Source organism: Lates calcarifer, linkage group LG20, assembly GCF_001640805.2.
Source record: "Lates calcarifer isolate ASB-BC8 linkage group LG20, TLL_Latcal_v3, whole genome shotgun sequence".
In the NCBI taxonomy this organism is placed as follows: domain Eukaryota; kingdom Metazoa; phylum Chordata; class Actinopteri; family Centropomidae; genus Lates; species Lates calcarifer.
Window position 1 is genome coordinate 19,438,043 of NC_066852.1, and position 24,231 is coordinate 19,462,273.

General features: G+C 42.3%; 2 protein-coding genes across 2 annotated transcripts; one reads left to right on the top strand and one right to left on the bottom strand.

Moving 5' to 3' along the window:
* Positions 1-1,009: 1,009 nt before the first annotated feature.
* LOC108893790 (proto-oncogene DBL) lies at positions 1,010-18,271 on the top strand. The gene is made up of 26 exons (XM_018692144.2): positions 1,010-1,369; positions 3,584-3,718; positions 4,006-4,122; positions 4,330-4,479; positions 4,573-4,697; positions 4,883-4,997; positions 5,068-5,187; positions 5,277-5,468; positions 5,686-5,877; positions 5,958-6,138; positions 6,449-6,537; positions 7,167-7,267; positions 7,382-7,448; positions 8,016-8,131; positions 8,259-8,328; positions 8,439-8,531; positions 8,690-8,782; positions 9,213-9,338; positions 10,097-10,312; positions 10,570-10,662; positions 10,828-10,906; positions 11,102-11,147; positions 13,256-13,428; positions 13,817-13,929; positions 14,762-14,874; positions 14,988-18,271. Exons 1-26 carry the CDS (start codon positions 1,319-1,321, stop codon positions 15,067-15,069), a joined length of 3,048 nt encoding a protein of 1,015 aa, XP_018547660.1. The 5' UTR covers positions 1,010-1,318; the 3' UTR covers positions 15,070-18,271.
* A 144-nt stretch (positions 18,272-18,415) lies between these two features.
* On the bottom strand, positions 18,416-23,360 carry f9b (coagulation factor IXb). The gene is made up of 8 exons (XM_018692146.2): positions 23,042-23,360; positions 22,315-22,487; positions 22,189-22,213; positions 21,977-22,090; positions 21,686-21,817; positions 20,374-20,777; positions 19,759-19,903; positions 18,416-19,121 (listed from the first exon to the last, which is right to left on the bottom strand). Exons 1-8 carry the CDS (start codon positions 23,127-23,129, stop codon positions 18,565-18,567), a joined length of 1,638 nt encoding a protein of 545 aa, XP_018547662.1. The 5' UTR covers positions 23,130-23,360; the 3' UTR covers positions 18,416-18,564.
* Between the last annotated feature and the right edge of the window lie 871 nt (positions 23,361-24,231).

Sequence of the window (24,231 nt, forward strand, 5' to 3'; positions counted from 1 at the left end):
TTTTTCAGGCCGAGCACTTGAGGCCAAACACACTAATAATGATGTGGAGTGCCAGATGAGGAGTGTCAGCCAAAGGGCGAAACCAGCATAATCAAATATTCATCAGATATGGACAGAATGAGATGAGATGTCGGGCATCAACGAGATGATGAGGTATAGATAGAGCGAGAGATTGAGAGTAAAAATACACATAATCAAGACATTAGATGAACTGGGATGAGACAATGTGAGTTAATGTACAGGTGAAATGAGCCCATATACAATCACTGAAAAGACGTATTTTCTCTGTTTCTTTTTGTGACCTCTGTGAATTAATCACAAAAGCTGCAAAGAATAATTTCTGCAGTGGAGACACTCAGCCTGCCAAGGCTGAGGTGGGCAACTGACCCATGACTCCAGACCTCTGGGGGTGCCAAAAGCCCAGGTTCACTGTGTTTTAAATGAACACAATGGAAGTATCTAAGGTAATATCAACTAAGTGGGTCCTCCATATTTGACTAATGTTCTTGAACTGTAGAATGGCCTAAAAGTCAAAATCGTATTTTATTAAATTAAATAGTTTTGTTTGTGCTTCCGTGGCTGTGCTTAATCAAAATAACCACAAGCTGATTTATGCACAGAAAACCTGATCCAAAGTAATCCAGCACCAGTGTGCTGGCCTGCAAGCACAACTAGGAAGCTTTTTCATAATCTGCTTTCTCTGTATTTAATGGGAACTTGGAGACACAGAGGGTGGTAGGTGATTAATCTGACCCTGCCAAAAGGTGAACCAGAGGTGGCGCCTCACAATCTCCTGAGGTTCAAGCGCCATCTAGTGGATCAAGTGATGATTTAACTCTCTCTCTCTCTCTCTATCTCCCTTTTTTATTGCGTGAGTGTCAGTGTTTCGTGGTGTTACTCTCTAAATTAAACAACAAAGGTAAAAAGGTCATTTTCAAGTTCAGGAACGTGTAGACAACTTTTCATATTTCATAATCGTCCTTAATTCTTGCTGGGAAACAATAGACTGGTAGTCTGGTAACTTCACCAGTGATAACATTTTTGTGCTTTGAAGCGGCCAACTTATTTTGGTTTTGACGTCAGGTGGGCGACACGCACCCCGCCATCATCCCGGTCCGGAGCAGAAGGAGTGCATCTGCTGAGGTGCGCACTCAGCGCGCCGCTCGGCCCGCCCGGACACTGCAGTGTAGGTTACCGTGCCATTGCTGCGGCTGCTCGCTCCCGACACCGCGTCCCGCTGCAGACTTCCCGGACTCAGGGAAGAACATTAGGCGAGAGAGAACAGTGGGGAGAAACGCCAAAAAAAAGAGAAAGAGTCATGGCCGAGTCCAACCCGCTGCGGGGGTTCCCCCGTCTGCGCCGGGCCGCGGTAAGCTCCGCCGGGGAAGGTGGGGAGGTGGGAGGCTTCTAACGGGGCGGCGAGGATACTGCAGCAGAGAGAGATGAGGAGAGGTAGACGAGCTGTTCTTAAGACACTTCAGTACTGCGACACAGAGGTTGGGGAGTGCTGTCAGTGCAGTGCAAATAGATAACATGCCTGTCGGTGAGGGGGCTGGTCAGATTCAGATAGCAGTTCATTGTTAAGAGTCTGTGTAGGGGACCAGGACAGGCCAATGACAAACGTGTTCTTGCGTGTGTGTGTGTGTGTGTGTGTGTGTGTGTGTGTGCAGCTATGTGTGTTTGTTTGGACTGCAACTGCAGGTACTGAACAGCAAGAGGCTGTATAAGCTCTGGCACTGCAGTCTGTTTCTGTGGAGTGTGTTCAAGTTGTGCAGCTTTATGTAACAGATTTGGGATTATGTCTCAAACACCCACAAATCTAAACGGTGAAATGCAGATGTGCTGCAAAACACTGCAACAACATCCATCATGGCTGCTTTATGAGTAAAAGTAGAGGCTCATTATGACGAATCGGAGGAATATTTATCATGCACATTATTATTTTTGTGCAAAAGGCTGCTGTGGAAAGGTGCACGTGTTTGGCCTCAGGTCAGCTGAGTCTGGTTTAAAGGTCTAACAACCAGCAGTTGTGATGATAACAACACCACAACACAGAAAGCTGTTTGACGCTGTTCGTGAAAAATCCCATCTGTGCTAAAATACCTACAGGTTTGATACTGCAAGTGGATAACAAACTTCTCAGCCTTAGAGGAGAGTGAAAAAGTGACAGTAGACAGCAGAGGGAGAGGTTTATATGAAGTGCAAAGTCTCCCTCAGGGTTTATAACTCATCAGGCTAAAAGATTTGATGAGAAAATGCCATGTGTACAGGAGGAAAACATGTCAAGCAAGTGAGGAGAGAGTGGTGATTGATTGGTAACTGCTCACTGATCATCAATCTTGTGGTAGTTACTTGTCCAGACTGGGAGTAATGGCTTTTAATCTGTGCTTCAAGAGAAAATACAGATTTGAGTTTTGACCAAACGCAGCTGTGTATTTCACCAATACATCTGCTGCATCTCCAGTTCAAAGCATGTACATATGGGAAATTATCTGCTGCAGTAATAAATAAAAATGGAGCCACGAAGACACACAGAAAAATGACTAATTCACGCTTCAGCTGACCCTGTAATGTCTGCAACTGTGAATGATGGCAGCTTTGTGTTTGCAGAAGATAAACTATAGTCTGTGTTATAATGTGAGGGCAAGCAGAGGGAAGACAGATGATAAAGAAGGAGTGAGGAGCGACAAGAGAGCCGACTCAGTGAGAGGAGCTGACTGTCAGATCTGCTGAAGTGCTGTAGAGACCGAAAAGACTTCTCAGATTGACACAGAGAGATGCTGATGCTGTGTGGCTGTTTGCTAGCCCACACGACTAACATCACTCAGCTGTCAACACTTCGGACTGACCGTCTGTCTGTACACATCTGCTGTAATCCAGGGATAAATCCTCACAGTCAGGCTGATATGATCAATGACTCCACAAAATCATTTAATCTATTTCACATAATCAGATCAAAAGTCAGAGCCGTGTGTGGTTTGGATCGCTGAACAAGAATGATTCACACCTCGTGACTTCTGGTGAAAGCAATGAAAAACATCCCAGTGGTAGTTAATTACACTGGCTCCAAGCAATTAGCTGCTTGTAAATTGAGAGCATGAATAGACCTTTTTCACAGACATGTCACAAAAGGAAAAGCACAGGTGTATTGGATATGTGGTGTTAGTGGTGCTGGTGTTGTGCATGCTGGCTCACTGTCACTCTGTCATGGTTTACTGGGACACTTGAATGGAAAAGAGCCATTGTTAATATTTTTAGTATCTTTAGTTGCTCCTCTAATTCAAAATGTCTGCTGTGAAAAAGGCCTTGTAAAACTTTTGAAAATCAATATTGGGTGAGTTTGTGTGATGCTGTTGTCTGCGTTAGTAAAATGGGTGGGTTGTGGTTACAGTTTATAAATTTTTAAAGGGCCCATCCACTCAGAACAATGTATTAAACATGTCTACAGGGGATCTTACACACTGTTACCTCTTCTCTCGTCCTTTGGCCTAACACTCCTTTTCCTCCTGTTCCAGTCCTTACAGTATCTAATGATATTACAGTGTTGAGTAAACAAATAAAATAATAGACTTCCTCCTTTTAGACCTCATTTCCAGGCAATCTACATTTGGTCCTGGTGCTCCGCCCCACCAGCCTGTTAAGCTCCGCCCCAAGTCCGTCTTCAAGCACCGACCTGGGGTTTCGCTTCAGCCAGGATGACTTCCTGTTAAAGATGCCGGTGAGAGAGGACACAAGTTTCCTGTACTTTATTTCTCTTCTCTTCTGAACTGATTAGATTTTGGTGGTTGAAGGTCAAAGGTCAAGGTCACTATGAACTGTGAACACACGTTTTGGGCCATAACTCAAGAATTCATTCAGCAGTTATCACAAAATTTTACACAAAAGTTTAAAAGGAAAAAAACGATGAAGTGATGACGTTTTATATCCAAAAGGTCAAAGGTCAACTTCACTTTAACATCTTAATGTTCTCCAAAAACACTAATTGTAATTTCTCTGTCTACATAGGTGGTAATGCTGCGTTCAGTTGGCGACCTTCTGCGCTACATTGACGAAAACCACCTGACATCAGACTTCACTGCAAAAGTGGAGTATTGCCACAGTGACTGGATCGTCCTGCGCTCGGTACGCACCCCTGATGCTCTAATGTCAATCCACTAGAGCACGGCAGGTTGCTGTTGAATACAAAGAACATAAAGCTAGGTTCAAGCCATGGTCTTTGGAACCGAAAATGAATGGATATGTATTGGAGATCATCACCCAGCTCTTCTTGCCGGGCTCATTTGTTTTTCTTGTGTGTAATGATTTGACTGAATGTATGTGTGTCTGCAGTCCATTGAGACCTTTGCAGTGACGGTGAAGGAGATCGCCCAGCTGCTGCAGGGCTTTGGATCAGAGCTGTCTGAGACTGAGCTACCAGATGAAGCTAATGCCATCGAGTTCCTGCTGCACTCACACACGCACCGATACCGACAGATGAAGGTAGTGGCTCTTCTGTCTCTCTGTTTTCTCTGCCTTTGCGCCGGCTTTGAGTTGTTTGATGGCTTCATCTTCCTTTTGTCTGTGTTGCTTCAGGACGACATCCGGAACGTGCTGAAAGAAGGACGCCTGCTGCTGTCCAACCTGGAAACAGTCAAGGCCTCTAAGAGAGACATAGAGGAGGAGAGGGAAATACAGGCAGATATGGACACTGTTCAGAGGTACAGCACAGTGATTGTGAAGTACAACATGACTATGATAGTTCAGACACTACAAGGTTTTTGAATTTGAAAGAATATATAGATGAGAGGATTTACAAGACGTATTATGTACATATTACTGAACCTTTACTTTACCAGGCAGCTTGTTTGGAAGTCTGTGTGTCATGTGTGTATGTGTGTTTTAGGCTCCTGGCTCAGCTCAGAGACATGGAGGAGGCGTTTGATGGCTTCTTCGAGAAACATCACCTGAAGCTGCAGCAGTACCTCCAGCTGCTGCACTATGAAATGAGTTTCCAGCAGGTGTGTGATGACTGAAAATCATATCAGTTTTGACTGTTGCAGCTGTGATGCTAACTTTGTGTGTGTGTAGATGGAGGAGGTGCTGGAGCGGCTCTCTGCCCAGGAGAAGGGGATCGCCCCTGTGGGAACCACGTTGGTTCAAACAGAACAATTACTGAAGGACCTAGAGATTCTGGACAAACAAGCTCAGGTCACGAACAATGGCACAGGCACATGGCTCAGAGTGTTTGAAAGAAAGCAGAACAAACCTTGATGTGTGTTTGTGTCTCTGTGGATCAGGAGGAGATGGCTCGTGCTCAGGTGGTGATCCTGCACGGTCACCAGTTGGCTGCCAACCACCACTACGCCCTGGCTCTCATTGTCCAGCGGTGCAACGAGCTGCGGCATCTCTGTGACGTCATCACCACTGCCATACGCACCAAGCGGGGCTCTCTCGCTCGGGCACGAGACCTCCTGCTCCGTCTCGAACAGGTAAAGAAATGCTTTATAACAAACAAGCAAGCACACACACTCACAGACATGAAATAACAATCCACAAAATCATTGATTTTTGTGTATTCTTGTTTCACTGCCCCTCTTTGCCTGAGCATCACCTTGATTTATTTTAGTCAAAAATCCTCCAAGGACAAATGTCAGTCATGTACATGAGTGTTTACTAGTGTTTTATCTTTTGTTTTTGTATGTGCAGGCACTTCGTTGGTGTGATGAGGGAGCCTATATGCTAGCAAGTCAGATGGTCGACAAGTTCCAGACCAGAGAGGGAGCTCAGGAGGCGCTGCAGTACCTGAGCTGTCACCAGGAGAGGGCGCCAACTGCACTGAAAAACAGCCAGGACACTCTGAGCCTGGAGTTTGAAGCCATACTCACCCCACAGCTACAGGTAGGCGGCCGCCACTGACACAAACACACAGATGACCCACAGCGCAACCTCAATCTAACAACTGCTCTTCTTCTTTCTAGTCCCAAATCTCCATGGTAACAGAGAAGCTGAACTCGATGCAGTCCATGATCAGAAACAGAGAGCAGTGTCTGAGGAGGCTGGCGGATGTGCAGGTCAGACCTATCCAGCTGGTGGCCCCAAGGCCAGAACCTGACCAGACCATGCAGCGCTGCAAGTCACCCCTCTTCTCCCCCAAACATGGTACGAACCACTTACAGTAAAAGGCCCCTTTTTCTCACACTGAACCCTTGGATTTTCTTATGAAAATAAGTCAGAATCAGTTTCCAGTGCAGCTTCATTTGTTGTTTTCCAGAAGAAAAAAAAAATCACTTTTGTGGTATTTTTTTATATTTGAAAAATGGTCTCATCCCTCATCATCTGGAGTGTAGTATTGTCTCCATGGTAATCAGATACGCTCCAATGGCATTTGACGCACTCTGCTTTGTACCTCACTGTATATCTCATTTACAGTCTCTCTGCATTTTCTCTCCCTTTGTCAAACTCTCTGCAGTTGTAGACTTAAATGTCCTCAACTCCAAGTTTTCCTTTGACCTGCTTCCTGGCAAGAGAACAGCGAGGAGGAACAACAGCCAACGTAAGGTGTGTATGTGCTAATTTTTCCTTCGACTACGTGCTAACATACTAACAGTGATAGTGCTACCATGTTGATGTTTAGCAGTTACAAGGTTTAGTATATTCACAATGGTGTTTTAGCATGATAGCATGGAAACATTTGCTAAAATTAGCACTAAGCACAGTATGGACATCATACAAATATTTTTGCAGGTGTTTGGTCAAAAAACAAATTATGCGACAAAATAATGTTTTTATGTGACAATGATGCTAGGTGAGAAGTAAGGAGATCATATTTGTTACAATTCATCTCCTGGGGACAATGAATACGTGTACCTAATGTCAGAGCAATCCATCTAATAGTTGTTGAAATGTTTTAACAAAGAACTCAAAAGTCAACCTTATGGTAGTGAAAGAAGAAAAGTCAATAGGATCCATCCTCTGGGGACCATGAATGTCTGTACTAAATGTCAGAGTAGTCCATCTAATAAATGTCAAGATATTTTAGTCTGGACCAAGAGACCAATCCTGCCATCTATGCCAGCTAAAGTCTGTATATTGTGTTAATGAGTAAAGCAGTGTGATGTGGTGGTGGGTTATAAATTATATCAGAAATTGCTGCAGAAAAGAGACTTGTTTCATATGGGGTTTGTCAGATCGAGGTGATGCATGATTACCAAGGCAACCGCAGCTGTCTGTATGGACCCAGCCCGGAAACGGATTCAGAGGTGGAAGACAATCCAGAGCAGGTCACACGGTATGTGGTCCTTCACCTCCCTCACCTGATCCCCGACCTAAAGCTTGACCCTGTCTTTTCTTTAACTTTGCATTCAGTTTTTGTCGATTCCTCTCTCATTCTCACTCTTTGTAGCCATGTTATGAAGGAACTGATTGCCACAGAGAGGATCTATGTGGACGAGCTGCTCTCTGTCCTTCTGGTGAGTTTGTTTTAGATTATTTTATGGCATATTTCTTTTGTCAGTTTACAGTGCACTGCAGCAGGGCATACTGGGAGAGAGGGAGGAAGATATCTTGGTTAGTAATAACACTCCCACTGCTCTTACTGAGTCCCTGTTCCTTTGGGAGTTCTCCCACAGTCCAAAGACATGCAGGTTAGATTATTTTGTGACTCTAAATTGCCCGAAGGTGTGAGTGTTAATGGTTTTTTGTCTCTACATGTAAGCCCTGCAATAGACTGATGATCTGTCCAGAGTGTAACCGTCTTACCCAATGTCAGTTGAAATTGGCTCTGGCCCCCCGTGACCCTTAAGGATAAGCTGTATAGATAATGGATGGATGGATTCTCTTATTGAAAACAAACAGTTTCCAAGAGAGAGATTGACTGATGAAAGAAATGAAAACATGTTATTTATTTCTTGTTTTTCTTTGTTTTTTTCACTTGTTGTCCTCTTGTTTCTCTTGCTGTTATTATTTCTTCCTTTCTCCACTCCTCTCCTCTCCACTCCTCTCCTCTCCTCTCCTCTCCTCTCCACTACTCTCATCAGGGCTACAGGGCAGAAATGGAGGACCCATCCACGTCTAATCTTCTTCCCTCAGCTCTACGTAGCCAGAAGGACGTTCTGTTCGGCAACATGCCAGAGATTTACCAGTTCCATAGCAGGCAAGCCACACACACACACACACACACACTGAGCTCACAAGATGTCATCCAAGAGTCGTCCTTGCCCCCCCACTCTTTTCACACCAATCCAATTTCCTCTCATTTTCCTCTCGGATTCCCAATTCAGGATCTTCCTTCACGATCTGCAGAGTTGCCTGGAGACACCAGAGAGGGTGGGGGCTCGCTTCTTACAGCGGGTGAGAAAACATGAAACAAAACATAACAAAAGGACTTAATGGGAAGTGATACGACATAACATATCTGAGTGCACATTTGTGTGTGTGTGTGTGTGTGTGCACGTGCACAGAAAGAGAAGTTCCAGGTGTACGAGCGTTACTGCCAAAACAAGCCTCGCTCTGAGTTGCTATGGAGACAGTGCTCTGATTCGGCCTTCTTTCAGGTAGTTAAGTAGTGTATATTTGGCATAATCAAACATGATCAAATATTGTTTTTCTCATTTTTAGAGCAGAGTCATTTATGAATTTCCAGATATGCCTTGTGCATATCAGGAAGCAGAATCTGTCAATGATGTGTCTCTCTCGCTCTCTCTCTCGGCAGGAGTGCCAGAGGAAGCTGGACCACAAGCTGGGTCTGGACTCTTACCTCCTGAAACCAGTCCAACGCCTCACTAAGTACCAGCTGCTCCTCAAGGTGCCGTACATCCTAGCCAGTCAGCGATGAGACACTCCTGTTGAAAAGCATCTCAAACAATGACATGAATGTTTTCAATTTTTTTTTTGTTTCTGCTAAATTACTCAGTTTCTGTCTGTCTCATATCCATTGAACTCCTCTTGACCCAAGGAACTGGGGGAAGAAGGAAGTTGTGGTCAGTCAGTCTGCACAGAAATTAGTTTAGTTTTGACAAGGACAAGACTGTGATTCAGACAAATAATAAGAAGAGATCTTTAAAACAGACACAGAGACGCCATTTATCCAGACAAAACTGATTTGTCGAGTTACAGACAGGCAGACAATGATTTAAACTTTTTACGCATTCATGCAGGCGGATGTCAAGTCAGAGCTAGATTAGATAAGATGAAAAACATTGACCTGTCAACCTGTATCTCTGTCCCCTGCTCAGGAGCTGCTGAAACACTGTATGGAGGAGCGATACTGCTGCGAACTCCAGGAGGCTCTGGACTCTATGCTGGAACTGCTCAAGTCTGTCAACGACTCCATGCATCAGATAGCCATCACTGGATATCAGGTACCAGCCGGTCAAATCAATAAAAAAGACTGAGCAGGCAGTTATGTCACTGGATGCCAGATTAATGATACATCATTATTCTTTAATATAAAATGGTCCGATCAAAGCTCTCATCACTGCGTCTGCTCTGCGCTGACTACAGTACAAGTAGTGACTGCATTGTCAGAGTAGACAGTGGGGTGTAAGAGTTGTAAATATGTGTCTTTTCATGGTTTCACTTGTTTTTCATTTATCCCAGTTCTGTTTTTCTCATTTAATCTGCCATCTTACATTTTCCATTCACTTTCGTTTATGTAGTGATTACTGAGATGACGCTGAACTCAAGGAACATTTACTCCTTTACATCCTTTAAGGGTCACAGTGGGGCTTGAGCCAATCCCAGCTGACATTGGGCGAGAGGTGGCGTACACTCTGGACAGATTGCCAGTCCATCGCAGGGCTGCTATATATTCACAATCAGCAAATAATCAAATATTACTAATTGGGAGACAGTTATAAAATTCTTCTTCTGTATCTTGAAAAGTGCAGCTAAAGTAGTTATATTAGTATATAGTTACATAATAGTCATTTTGGGGCTCATTTTATTCTTTAATTTCTTGTGTAACTGTATAGCAAATCACAAATAGTTTCCTATTCCTGTTGATGGTTGAAGTGTGGTCAATATAATTTGTTTTGTGCAGCTCTACTTTTCACATTTTTTTGCTTGTAGGTGCAAAAAAAGTTCATCTTTTTTGCCCACCTGTCTGTGTCTCTCCCAGGGTGACCTCAGCCAACTGGGCCGAGTGGTGATGCAGGGAGCCTTCAGCGTGTGGATCAGCCATAAGAGGGCAGCGGTGCGAATGAAAGAGCTGGCCAGGTTCAAACCCATGCAGAGACATCTCTTCCTCTATGACCACGCCCTGCTCTTCTGCAAACGCAGAGACGAGGACAACCACGACAGGACGCCCTTCTACAGCTTCAAATCCTGCCTCAGAGTAACAATATATAATACACTCACTTTATTAGGTACACCGAGCTACATCCAATGCAACCCAATTCAAGAGCCAAACAATAAATCCTCCATTTATGATGCTTACACTGTGTTTTCTAATTCTTGATTCAGCTGATTTAACTGGTCGTTTTGGAAGCTGCGGTTTGAGGGACCACTAATTGCATAACCTTAATCAAAATAACAGAATCAGAACAGAATAATGACAGGTTATAGTGACATTAATGACTTTTCTCTCTGTAGATGAGTGCAGTGGGAATTACAGAAAATGTGAAAGGAGATGTGAAGAAATTCGAGATCTGGTACAGTGGCAGAGAAGTAGTGTACATAGTTCAGGTATTTGATCTTCTGATTTCTTTTTTTTTTTTTATTCTATCTATTTTATAATTACAGACAATTTTCAGTGTCTGAAACTTTAGCTCTTTCACTCAAACACCTCCCTGGTCTGTGCTGTGCTTTGTGTGTGTGTGTGTGTGTGTGTGTGTGTGGTTGTCTGTCTAGGCTCCCACACTGGAGGTCAAAGTTGCTTGGCTGATGGAGATTAGAAAAATTCTCACCAACCAGCAGAAACTGGGTCAAGGTTTCTATTGTTGTTATGACTGTTATTATGATTCAGTTGCTTCTTTCATGCTGCTGTTGAAATGTCTGTTCTTTTAAAGTTTGGATTGAGCTCTCATTTGCTTATGTGAATACAGAACTATAGACACATAGCTATTTATTTGTCTCTTTCTTAAGCCATGCCTCTGCGTCAACTGTCCCATCTCTTTTTTCCCAGATGAGGCTCCTCCTCTACCACTTTCAGACAACCCCCTCTCTGACAGGTGAACCTCTCTGCATGACCTCCTCTATCATCCTCTGTGTCAGTCTGTGACCTGGTGTGTGGTGGTGAGAATGGGCCGGCTCACTTGTAATTCATTTTCAATTCAGAAATTGATTTAAAGCTAAGGAAAAGGAAAGGAAGGGGATGGTCTTTCTCAACTAGTGTCAAGAAAGACCATGGAAATTCACTTTCTGAAATGAACCGATCTCATGTACATATACCATTGTATCACAAAGCATCATGATTATCTGTTCACAGGAAGATAAAGTTATTGAATGAGTTTCTGTGCGTGCAGTGTATGTGTGTGTGTGTATTATCATCTTTGTCACTACCCTTGAGAACTGGTATACATGACTACACTGCCAAGTCCTGCAGATGGCTGTAATGCTGTCCATGCTGAATTTCAGCACCATGGAGAGCGCTTCACACTGAATTTACTGCAAAAACCTTTTGCTCCAGTGCACTTATTCTCAGTTTATATGTCTGCTGCAGGTTTTTAATTGCACTCGCTAGTTATCTACATTCCACTGATTTCCCCTGTGTGTTACAGTCCCATGATTGTCCCATGATTGAGAACCACTGTGTTAGCATATCATCAGGCTGCTTAAACAGTCTTTAAGTGTGTTGACAGTTATGTTATTGATCCTGGGTTAGGGTTAGGGTTAAGGCTAGCATGTCAGATGTTTCTTAAGACATAACTGCCAAAGTGCAAGACAGTTGTTGCTTAGATGCTTGTTAGTCATTGAAAGTGCTGGTTCTCTTGGATATTGTCAATAATGGAGACTTAAATTGTGCTAATGTGAGTGTGCTTGTGGAGTTGTTGTGGGAGATACCAATGTTGTATTTACTGATAGCATGCTAGCATGGTATGAATTTGAGAGACTGAGTGTTTTTAGCTTTACAAGTTGTTGACTCACTGTCATTTTAAAAGTTAACAATATTGGCACAGTTTAAGAACATGCTGCATTTCCTCAAGATGTCTGATGATATATGTTTCTTATTGTCAACAAATTTCATGAAAAGACCAAAACCAAACAATGATTTCTACTTAAAAGTACGGTCTGTGTAGCCAAAGCTTGATAGACCTCCACTGTCCAAAACAAAGACCCACTGTTGCACTGGGTGACATGTTCCTTTACTACCGCAACCACTATAGCATATTTTTAGTCATTCCCACATACACCATCTTACTGTTGCAAATACTAGCACATTAAATGTGTATTAGTCCGCCACTGAAAATAGTCCCCAACAAATGAAATACTTTCCTCCTATCTGACAAACATTTGCCAAAAACTCCAGTGCTCAACTGTTTCAGAAAATGACATAAGCTTTATTTTCAAATTAAACTGTATATTTGTGACACTTTTACAAGATTTACATTTTCAGGAGGAACAAAGATGCTTGAGGTTATGGAAGCCAGACAGCACTGAAAGACTAACACAGGGTTGGTTTGGGCCTTTTCATGGGATTTGTTGACAATATAAAATAATGCCTTAATCTTTAAGTACATACATTCACAATGACTCTCAGTTCAGCTGTCAAAGTATCTGAGCATGGGATAATCATGACCAGAGACTGTCACTAACAGAAGGAGGATGAGATGCTGTGAATGCTTGTCACTTTTTGAATGATTTTTATAAATAATATAGTTCACAAAAGGTCACATAGCATTTGTAAGTTTCTACTTTATGTAGCAGATGAGCAGGCCTTATTGTATTCACACAAAGTGACTTTCAAATACTGTATTTTCCTGTGATAAAACACATTTTCTTTCTATATTTTGGCCCTATACTCCACCTGTCTCCTACTTAAAGCTGGATTATTTACAAATGCTGTTTAGTTAAGGCCTGGTATGTGTGTAAAATACTGTAAACTCAAAATAACATTTCCATATATTGCAGCGATCTCTGATAAAACTGATTTGTGTCATAAACTCAAACATCCTTTGATATCAGACGCTGAAATATATGTGACTGTGACCTTAATGGGATGCTGTGTTAATTTACAGAATGTGGATGAGCTCGTTTTGTGACACCGTGAATGTTGTTGTTGTTGTTGTTGTTCGTTTTGTTTGTTGTGGTCGTATCTTGTTCCCATGGTGATGTTTAGTGCATCAGAGATGTGTGTGTCGTGGGGCGGAGCGTCGGTGGGAGGCTGCTCAGCGTGTCTCCCTGTTCCTAACAGCTCCTCGGCAACAAGCCACACCCACAGGTTCCGGGGGGAGGAGTCAGTACACACTAGTCCCGCCCACTCAGACCCCGTGGTTCACTCGCCTCGACGCAGTGAGTGTCTGAGATGGTTTCAAACATAGCAGAACATACACACAAACACTAAAATACTGAAAATACTAATGTTACTTTTTCCACCAGTTATGGCATAGTATTTTTGTCTTGTCTGTGTGTTATTTGCTACAACTGATTATCAGTTAAAGCGCCAAGAAATGTAAAGTACTGATTAGAGTCAATTTCATTTCCTGAAAGAAGAAAGGATGAAAGAAAGAATTAAGTAGCTTTAATGAGCACCCTGGATGAACTAAAAAAACATCTCTGTCATGCTGGTCATTTTTTTTTTTTTTTTTTTTACAGCGGATACACAGATTAGAATAAAATAAGTGAATAGCATAGCATAGCGTTACAGTTTTCAGTTGTCTCAGCTGTCTGTCACCTGCAGGTTGGCCTGTCCCTGCTCACTCAGTGGCGATCTGCGAAGGCCTGGAGGACTGGGGCGCTACAGACCTCTCCAACATATCAGACTCAGAGGAGGAGGATCAGCCTGCTCCGCTGGTGAGATTCTGTTCCTGTCATTGTACAGGTAGTACTGGAGAGATCATTTGTTTTTATGTCAAAGGAAGTCCCCCTGCAGTGCCAGAGAGACCGCTCGGGAGCTTTGGGGCTCACCAGGATTTGTTGATGTACCAGAGTCAGACAGCAGACTCACTGCTTGTTGGCCTGTGGATATTACTCCTCATTCCTGCTGCTTGCAGACTTTGGAGAGACAATTTGGTTAAGTTACACAGCATCTGGTTCCTGTTCATGTTCATGTTAAGTATTGTTTTGCATTTTGATTTAGATACTTATATCATCTATCATTTATTTCTTCTACTGTTTTGATACAACATATATAGTAAAAGTAAAAACACTTGAGTAGCCTGCAGCTTAATATTTGTTTATTTCCATTCAATATTAATACTAATACACGTTAGAGTGTCCTGCAGTACCCAAAATACACAGAGGGGCAATAACACTCAAACATGGCACTACAACAGCTCAGTGGCCAATCACAAATAGAAACTAAACTGAAATACTTTTAGTCTATCACGTCTCCAACAACAGTCCCTCGACATCCTGCTGCATGCCAGCTTTCTTGCGTTTTTTGTGTCCATCCCTCTTCTCTCTCGTATTCTCTTAGTGGGCTCATATTAGATAATACCTGCCTTTTTGACAATGAATAGCACTAATGACCATGTACCGGTAAGCGTGGCAGTACGTGGATCTTAAGGGGCTTTTACACATCCTGACCGGCCCTGCACTCTTTATATGTATCTGTCTATCTCTAGATGTAAAGTACTGAAATGCACTATTCTCTTGAGTTTTACTTGTCTCTTGTCTGTTCCAGGTGGCGGGCAGGTACAGAGTCATGGTAGAGAGCAGCATGGCCAGCACTGATGACATCATTTTTAACTGTGGTGATGTCATCCAGCTGCTCCACGAGGACTCGTCGGGAATGTGGTAATGTACACCAAGTGTTTTAGAAGTGATGACTTTAAAATTCAGATGCAAACAACAATGGAGAAGTGGCGATATGTTGAAATGGTGACGTGTGTTGTGTTGCATCACTACAGGATGGTGAGGAACATAAGTCGTGGTGAAGAGGGGCGTGTTCTGCCTGAAGACCTGCACAGGATTCTGGGAGAGACCTGCTGAGAGCCAATCAGAACTGAGGATAGATGGCGCCTGTGTCCATTCTCCTTCTGTTTTTGTCGCTTATTTGGCTCACTCTCTCTCTAAATACTCCTCCACACACACACAAACTCAAATGTTCCATCAACCTCCTGACCAAAAGGGGGCATCTGACTCTGCTGAGACGTTCATGGCGAGATTGAAGCACAACATCAACCACAAACTTTTCTCTTCAAACTACTGTGACACTGTTCACCTCAAAATGGTTGTAAATAACAGAGTGGACCTCAGAAGACTGTAACAATGCAAATAGGACCTCCCAATACCAGAGCCTTCATTTTCTTTATCTATTTTTTCCAGTGTTAATACAGTATATTATCTGGACTGAAGACGTTGAACCAGGGCTTTGAATGGACTTTTGTTTAAGACTTCAAGTTTGATCATTTCTATTTTCTTATGAAATACCATAGAATTCATGAATATGCCTACCAACATATCATTACTGTTCATGTGCCAAACAGCTCAGCTAATCATTGTGGCTTCTTTTTGTCTACTGTAACACTGTTCTTTAGGCATAACAGCTTTACCATATGGTGTCATTGTTTTGAATTTGAATCGTCTGTCTGGCCTATAGCAGCCAGCTACGTCGCTAGAGGGTTTGCATGTGATATTACTGTAGACATAAATTGTCACGGTTACTCAACCTCTTTGTGGCAAAGGCAAGCATTCAGCATCTGCCAGGTGTGTTCACGTGAAACAAAACGAGATGATAATATTACAGAAACAAACTTGGAGAGACCAAGTTGAGTTATTACAGGTCTTACAGGCATAGTGGGTTTGTTTTGCCATTTACTGTATACCCTCTATAAATCTTTTTCACACCTGGCATTTAAACATGTCATAGCACAAAGAAAAAAAAAAAAAGCACTGGTGAAGTTAGTAATACTAATTATGGCTTTGTTCCACTTCGTTTTGTCTTGGTCTTGTGCATGATAGCTCAGTGGGAAATTTCAACGGAGCCGAGTCATTGATAATTATTAGCTGCACATGTGCTTCTCTTGCTATGACGAGTGAAAATGTTTCTTGTGAAAAAACATCTTGCAGGATAAATGTAGAGTGGGAAGATCTCACACATTCACTGTCGCCACAGCTGGTTGTTATAATTCAGTAGTTTTCAGCCAGTGTAGCAAACTTTGCAGCTATTTCAAAAATTAGTTAATTTAGTTTTGCTGCTGTTGATGGTGGTAATGTATTATTTGTGTTAAACTGATTGGTGCCCATGAGATAAATCTAATCATTCTCTGCTGCAGCTGTAATTACCACTGTTGACCACTGAGATGAGGAGAGATCTGTTTTTGTTTGTTTGCTGCTCTGCATGGACAAATCACTGCACATGCCTACTGCTTTATTTCTGCCTGTACTGCTATTTTACACCAACAGGGAAACTATGTTCAGTGTTAACTAAGTGTAATCACAGAAGTATAGAATGACAATTGCCAACTGAACTACATTGTAAAAGTCTGTTAAGCGACAGTGAAGTGTAAAAAGTGGCTATGAAAACACTGCCGCTTTACCACTACATGTGCTGAGGGTTAATCTCTGTAATTACTTCAGTTACGGACAACTTTTGGAGTCAAATACAGTTAACTGTAAATATGTAAAAATCTAAATTTTAGATGTTTAACATAACTGTGGTCAACAGTCATCTAAATGTCAACACTTGACTGGACAGTCAGACAACACTCAGCTATCAAGTGACAAAAGGTTCATTAATTTACTGCATCGCTGGACTATTTAAATCTAATCCTGCTGGTAACGTAAATCCCCAAAATTTAACACAAGATTCATTCTCAGCTGTAGTCACTTGATAGTGAGTGGTGGACTGTCTAAATAAGGTGTGTCCAATGATACTGAATAATGAGTAACATGTCGTCATGTTGAATTTATTTGAAATCCACCTAACATTGGCTATACTCTAACATCCGACCAGTCAGGCTATAGTATGTCTTTTCCACAGTACCTGAAACTGGTGTTTGCTGCTTCTGCTCATTTTGCACTTTTTGATATTTTGAATCATCGTGAAAGCCTGTATTATAATGCATAGTGTATATGATTATTTTCCAAAATATAAGCACAGGATTATTTAATTTGAATCAACCTGACTGATGTGTTGTCTCTCCTACACAGTGTAGTTAAGTTTCTAGCAGGTTTACTGACAGAGCGGTTACAGGTCAGGTTTAGCTTTGAACCTAGAGGCAGACACAGAGGGGTTGTGAAAAGGTAATGGGTTTTGATGGATAAGGCTGCGGAATGAGGGGATGATGAGGAAGAGGAACAATAAACGCAGGTGAGAAAGGAGGAGGTGGCAGGGCAGCTGCACAAACACACGATAATTTCTGAGACACAAGAAATTAGGTAAAGTGCAAAAGCTTCACTGTAGAATTAACTTAGCGCAAACATACTGCTGAGCAGTTGCAAGTCAGTACACCACACAACACAGAACAACTGGCTAAGAATGAGGAGAGCCGGGGTCTTTATGCAGGAGCTGATTGGCAGATGAGACACAGGTGTGGAGATGAGTCAGGTGCCTGATGAGCTGGCCACACCCTCAACACACACACACACACACTCTGAAAGGATGAGGAGACACGAAGAAAGACATGAGGGCGAACACAGAGAAACACACGGAAAACCTGGAGTCCGAAACTGTCGTGACAAGAGCGTCATAAAGTTAAAGCACCTGCACACCTGTGGTCCACTTACACTGATGTTACCTGATGAGACTTCCTCTCAGAACTATGTTGTGCAGACTGTGCTTGATTGACATCTCTCTAACTGTGCTATTAGTTTTGTTGCTCATGTTACAGCTACAACTTTATCATAAATATGGTGCAGTCAAAATTAGCTTTATTTCCATGATAAAGACATATTGCTTGACATGGTTCACTGATACTGGAACAGGTACATCATTTACTGAGTTAATGTCACCTGTGCTTGTTTGGCTATGACACGTAAAAATGTTTGCTGTCAAAGAGGCCTGCCAAACTTTAAGTGGTGAAATCCTCAAACTCACCTATTCTGCAGACTGATATATCACTAAATATATGCTGTTTGTTTACTGTACATTATTGTTGATAGAAGAGCAGAACAGGAGAGATGATGCATGGTCTCAGTAAGTACATCATCAGCTTACGGTTACAACACTTTTCATATCAATTCCTGCCCCAGTGACATCACCCCACAGTGTGTGCGCTGACATCATGTAATTGTTAGTGAAGCTCTGCACAACTTCAACCTGAGAAGATCAAATGTTGAAGAGTTTAAAGGTGTTACTTTGTGTTATTTGAACAGAAACATGCAAATACTTGGATACTTTGATTCTATTTTATTGGAAAGTCAAAATTAACATTAACAGTTGACTCAGTAGAAGAAAACCTTTCATTTTCTCAGTGGCTGAACAAGGCAAATCATTTGTTTTCTTGACTGACCGTTTGCTCTCTTTGTTTGACTCTATATTTGTCAGTTAATTTGAATCCCTGTCGTCTGACTGATCCACGGGTAGTACCGAGAGACTCGAGTGTAGATGCCATACTTCCCGTCCTTGGCACACTCCTCCCCCCAGCTGACAACACCCGTCAGGAACCAAGTGCCTTTGTAATTGGTGGCATGCGGGCCCCCGCTGTCCCCCTGGCACGAATCCTTTGCTTCACTTCGGAAGCCGGCACAGAACATGAAGCGCGTGATGTGGTCCCGGCTGCTCTGTTTACACTGGGTGCGGTCCACGTAGGGAACCTCCAGCTTCTGGAGCTTGTTGGCCTCGAGTCCCTGGAACTTCAGCCGTCCCCAGCCGCTCACCAGGGAGGTGCCGGACTCCCTCAGTATGGTCTCTGTGAAGTCTTTGGGGCCCAGGCAGATGGGACGCCGTTTGCTGGACAGTTCCACTGGACTGGCGAGCTTCAGCAGTGCAATATCATGGTTATACGGTGACTTGCTATAATCGTAATTGCTATGGATATGCTGCTCTGCCACCACATGGTTTCGCTCTGGACCCTCATCTTGGCTCACATCATGTTCACCTGGAAGCATACATTAATTTATATTGTATAGTTTTCTATGCCAGGCAGTATGTTGGGTCTAGCAGCCTCTGAAATAAGAAGTAAACAACTTTACATTGTGAAATAATCAGATCCTAACCACTTTTTGTTAGTTATGAACTGCTTTATAGCATTTTCATGGACTTAAATATGACAGTCAATTGTTAAAAGACATGATCCTTTAAATTCCATCCAGGTTTTACTCATTATTTGTCTTCTGGTATTGCTAATGAAAGTATTGCCTTGGGGCAGCTGACTCAAATTTCTCAACAACAGAACTTCACTCAATGCACCAGAAGAGAGAAGAGGTTATCAAACAGTCTCTGCTGGCAACTGCATTACCACAGGATGATAAAAAGCTTTGATAACAGCAGAGTAAATGTTCAGTGTTGGCTTTCCGATCTCACGCAAGTGCTTAGTATCTACAAGTTATTTTTTCATATGTGAACTGTTCGGAGGATAGAAAGGACATTATGTTTTTGAAAAGTAGGATAAAAACATGCAAATAACTGGCATGGCCCTTTAAGACAAACTGATAAGGAGCAGGTTTTCTGTTTCCTAGAGACACAGATCAGATATTCAGGATGTGAGCATATAGATCTCATTTGTTTTTTCTTACCCACTCTGACGAAGAAACCTCGTTTAGGGATTTCAGCCTCCACCAGACAGTGGGCAGCAGTGATGACCCATAATTCACTGAGCAGAGATCCTCCACAGAAGGGTTCCGCTCTCCCAAGGGACTCTGAGTGAGACATGAGGGTCACCTGCAAACACACACAGGAACTCAAATACTACTTTACCTTCTGAAATGCACCTCAGCTGGTACATGTCCGCATTTTCACCGCTCTACTCCACATGTTCAGTTCATACAGAAGCATTTTTATTCTTCAACAGCATTTACTAAAGTGATATAACACAAATGTGTCCATCTAATGAGTCTTTTTCTCAGGTCTAGGTATATATTCTAAAAGACATCCTATTTCATGTCTTCATAAGGGCTGATCTGGTGCTGAATATGGCATGTAACTTATCACCAAGGTCCGTTGTTTCTTGATGTCCGTGTTAGATGTAATCTTATATAACCAGACCTCTTATCAAGCTCACATGTGGAGTAAATCTAGACTTTAGAAAATCCTAAAACTACAAACCAACTGGCTGTGAAGTTTGAAAAGAAAAAGGCGTTCTTAAGCAGAAATGTACATACGTCCCCATTTTGCATCCCACACTACTGTACCTGCCACGGTATCTCTCCAGGAATGGCCTCATCACCTCCCACAATCCTCTGGTCAGTTTGGTCTTGTGCTGTGATGGTGGGGAGTGTGGGGGAGAAAGCTCCAGAGTGTAGCTGCTTCTCCTTTGTGGTCATTTCATTGCTGTTCATGGTAACCTCAGTGGGATCTGACTTCGCTGAACGTACGTCTATCACAGAGGGCACGGAGATGTTGAGCGGGTCAGAATCATTCACAGGGAGGTCGTAGTAGTCGTATAGCTGCGTTACATTGTCATCATAGTAGTCATCCTGCAGAACGGTGCTGAAACTGAGGTTCCTTTCAGTGGCTTTTATCGTGTTTGTTGACCGTGGGTTGAAGATAGACCTGGTGGCGGGGGTCACATCCACACGACCACAACTGAATGGTCCTGCAAAGAGACAGATAACATATTTTTGTTTTCCTAGACATCAGAGAATATTACACGGTTAGTTTTTTAAATAGTTTTTCAATAAACACTCTGGATTCGGAGCATCATAGGCAAAGATGCTTATTTGTCATTTAATTAACATGCGTGTAAGGAATCATAGAAAAACATGGTGGACATGAAGATATTTCAAGAGTTTAGAGGAGTGAAAACTCAAATCTTAATGTTTGGCCTGCACGGTGTGGAAATCACCAGCTGACTGAGTGATTTATACAAAGTTGGTAGGTTTTGGCTTAGAATTTGTTGTATTTGGGCAGTTGCCTTTGTTTAAGTTCAAGCGGCTGCTCAAGTATCACTTGCTTTATATGCTGGTTTTCTGCGTGGTTCTCAATCAGTATTCAAGCTGTCAGCAATAACCGTAAATACTATACTTTATTTGACAGCTATAAACAGCAACACACAGTTTATGAGCCAGTCGGCAATCCCTTAATGGATACCAAAGGGATGAGAGATGATTCCAGCTTTCTGTCGTATTGCTGTTTATGAGCCAGCTTGTATATCACTCTTAAGGTCTGGTTTGTGGCCGGGCTCTCTGCGGGTGAGGAAGTTTATGTACAGCAGCTGACACTAGGATTTAATTTAGTCACCACCGTCTCAACTGTGGGTGTAAATAAGTATTGAAATTTTGTACAGTGAGGTTCCAGTGTTCTTGGATTGTTTTCATTTGTGCAGGTCAGCCGTATACTCTGGTTTCCTCTTCTAGTACATTGAAGTGTTTAGAAAGCAGTTAGGGCTATGTTGAGAACTACAAAATAAAAATATAACCTATATTTTTATATTCTAAAAATAAATTTCTAATTATATAGCAAGCTTTGCTGATTGGTGTATGTTGCATATCACTTTTATTTTACCTGATGGTTCACAGCTCCTCTTGTCTGAGGCAAGTTTGTAACCAGCTGCACAGTGACACAGAGGTTGCTCTGCCTGCATCACACAGAAATGGGAGCATCCGCCATTGTTGACTGAACACTGCTTGGCCACCTCTGGAAACAGAATTAATCTCTTTTTTTAATTATCTCAGCACCCACACTGATACCATAGTTTACACACACACACACACACACACACACACACACACACACACACATAATTATATTTTGTATATACTGTATATTTTTTCAAAAGGAAAGTAAAGATCTCACCGATCTCACAGTTCTTGCCACCGAAGTCGGGTTTGCACCAACAAGTATAAGAGTTAATTCCATCTTTACACACACCTCCATTCTGGCAGGGGGGTGGCTTACACTGGTCACCATCTACACACAATTATAAAAACACGCACACACAGGTTAAGAGGCGATTGTGTGCTTTAAATACTGAGCAACTGTGAGCACTCATCTTTCACTCGTCTCACCAATGTAGCCAGCCCAGAATTCTATCTGAAAGAGAAACACGAATGACAAATCAGAGTTCAGCCATTATTCACACTTGATTATAGTATACTGTGTGGTAATGGAATATTTGTGTGAATGTAACCTACAGTTTTCTCATCGTTTTCAAACACCTCCCTGGCCTCCTCCATTGTGCAGATTTCCTCTATACACTCCCGCTCCAGGTTGTCTTTCTGAACCATTTCTTCAAGGTGGCCGCTGTTGTACCTGCGCTGACGATGCAGCACCGTGTGTGCCGCCTGCTGAGACACAAACACAGCTCCTGTAAAAGAGGATAAAGAGGACATTATTTTTTATTCTTCAGTGGTACACCTAATAACAAAGGCTATACCAGGGATTTTCAGAGTTATTAACGTTATTAACATCAGTAGTTGTAAAAGAGCCAAACACACGACATATGAAAAGCAGACAAAAAATTAATGAACACAAACTCTGTAGCTACTGTAAGAAGCTACAGTATAAATGAACAGAAACCTGCAAAAACCATTAGAGAGCAACATATAAGTTTAATTATTCGAAATGTTGATGAACCTTGAATCAGAAGACATTCAAAATACAGTTAAATGCATCGCCTCCATGTCACTCTGTCCCCTTTTACGCAGCTGCAGTGTCCTACCAGGTCAATTTTTACAACAACTGGAACTGGGTTATATTACAACCACCTTCAATAGCTACTGAGACGATATTAAATATTTTTAGCTGCGTATTACTTCAAGACTCGGGGTCAGAGATCAGGCCTGATAATCAGCTGCCTAACCACCAGACCTCTGCCTGCCTCCAGCCTCCTTAATCCATACCTGCTCCCCTGTTGTTTACCTGTGTTCTCCTCTGTGATTTCAGCTGGCAGTCCACACGCTGTCAGCGCTAAACCAGCAATGAGAGCCAGCAAACAAACTCTGGCCATCTTGTCTATGTCAGTCGTCCGTCTGCTTTAGACAGCAGAGCCAAAGCCTCAACTCGGTATTAAAGACTGATCCCCCGCTCCAAAGTACAGCAACTCTCTGTTTACTCACCTGGGAGGCCAGAGAGTGTGTGCGCGCATGTGTTTGTGTGTGTTCACATCTGTGTGTGCATACGTTTGAGAGTGAAAAAGGGTAAGGATAGGTGAAAAGTGTGTGAGAGATACTGAATGTGTGTGTACGATAGAGAGATAGAGAGAGAGAGAGAGAAGTATAAAGTGATGTAAAGTGAAGTTTGAAAAGCAGATGATTTTATTCAGTCACGTCAGATTGAAATTGAGCAACAGCAGCAAATATTGACTGTTGATGAGAAAGAGAGACAGTTCTGGACATCGTAGTGGGTGTGTGTGTCTGTGTGTGTGTGTGCGTGTGCATGTGTTTGTTGACATTACCAGCTGTTAATCATGTTGTTTATCATGATGAGTCTTGTCCGATAAGCAGCTTTTTCAGCATGGCTTACGTGAGTGTTTCAAATGGGGTGAAGAGAAACACACACACACTTGTATTTCTACTTTTGTGAGTACCCTCATTCACATTATACATTCAATAGCCCCTAACCTTAACCACAACCATCTCAGCTACATGGCTAGCCCAAACTTTACCCTACATAGCCTGGATCTGTGTCACATTCTGACCTTAAAGTGTCAAAGAGATTATGTAACTAAGAATAAAGAGCATATTCTTCCTGATATAAACAGAAAGTGAGCAATAAAATGATGCTTAACTCAATGCTCTCAGTATTTTTAGTCCGGTATAATTACTAATGTTACGTAATCTTAGCAAACTTTACACAGATATTTATATAATCAACATCACTGAATAAGTTAAGTGACTTTTTGACTATTCTTTATCAAATTAACATTTCCCATCATGCTGTAATTCATAACCATCACTTGTGGGGACAGCAGCAGCTTTTCAGCCAAATTGGTTTAACCCTGTAACCAAGTCCTCACATAGCCCTCTGAAGACCAGAGGACCAAATGTTGTTGCTTTCCAAAAATGCACACTGCGCATCAGAAAAAAACACACAGAAAAACACACACACAC

Coding starts and splice junctions, on each gene's coding strand:
- LOC108893790 (XM_018692144.2), top strand. CDS start 1,319: ATGGCCGAGTCCAACCCGCTGCGGGGGTTCCCCCGTCTGCGCCGGGCC. Junction 4,480..4,572: donor ACCGATACCGACAGATGAAG/GTAGTGGCTCTT, acceptor GTGTTGCTTCAG/GACGACATCCGGAACGTGCT. Junction 8,783..9,212: donor AGTACCAGCTGCTCCTCAAG/GTGCCGTACATC, acceptor TCCCCTGCTCAG/GAGCTGCTGAAACACTGTAT.
- f9b (XM_018692146.2), bottom strand. CDS start 23,129: ATGGCCAGAGTTTGTTTGCTGGCTCTCATTGCTGGTTTAGCGCTGACA. Junction 21,818..21,976: donor TGGCAAGAACTGTGAGATCG/GTGAGATCTTTA, acceptor TTCTGTTTCCAG/AGGTGGCCAAGCAGTGTTCA. Junction 20,778..21,685: donor GAGGAGCTGTGAACCATCAG/GTAAAATAAAAG, acceptor GTCTCTTTGCAG/GACCATTCAGTTGTGGTCGT.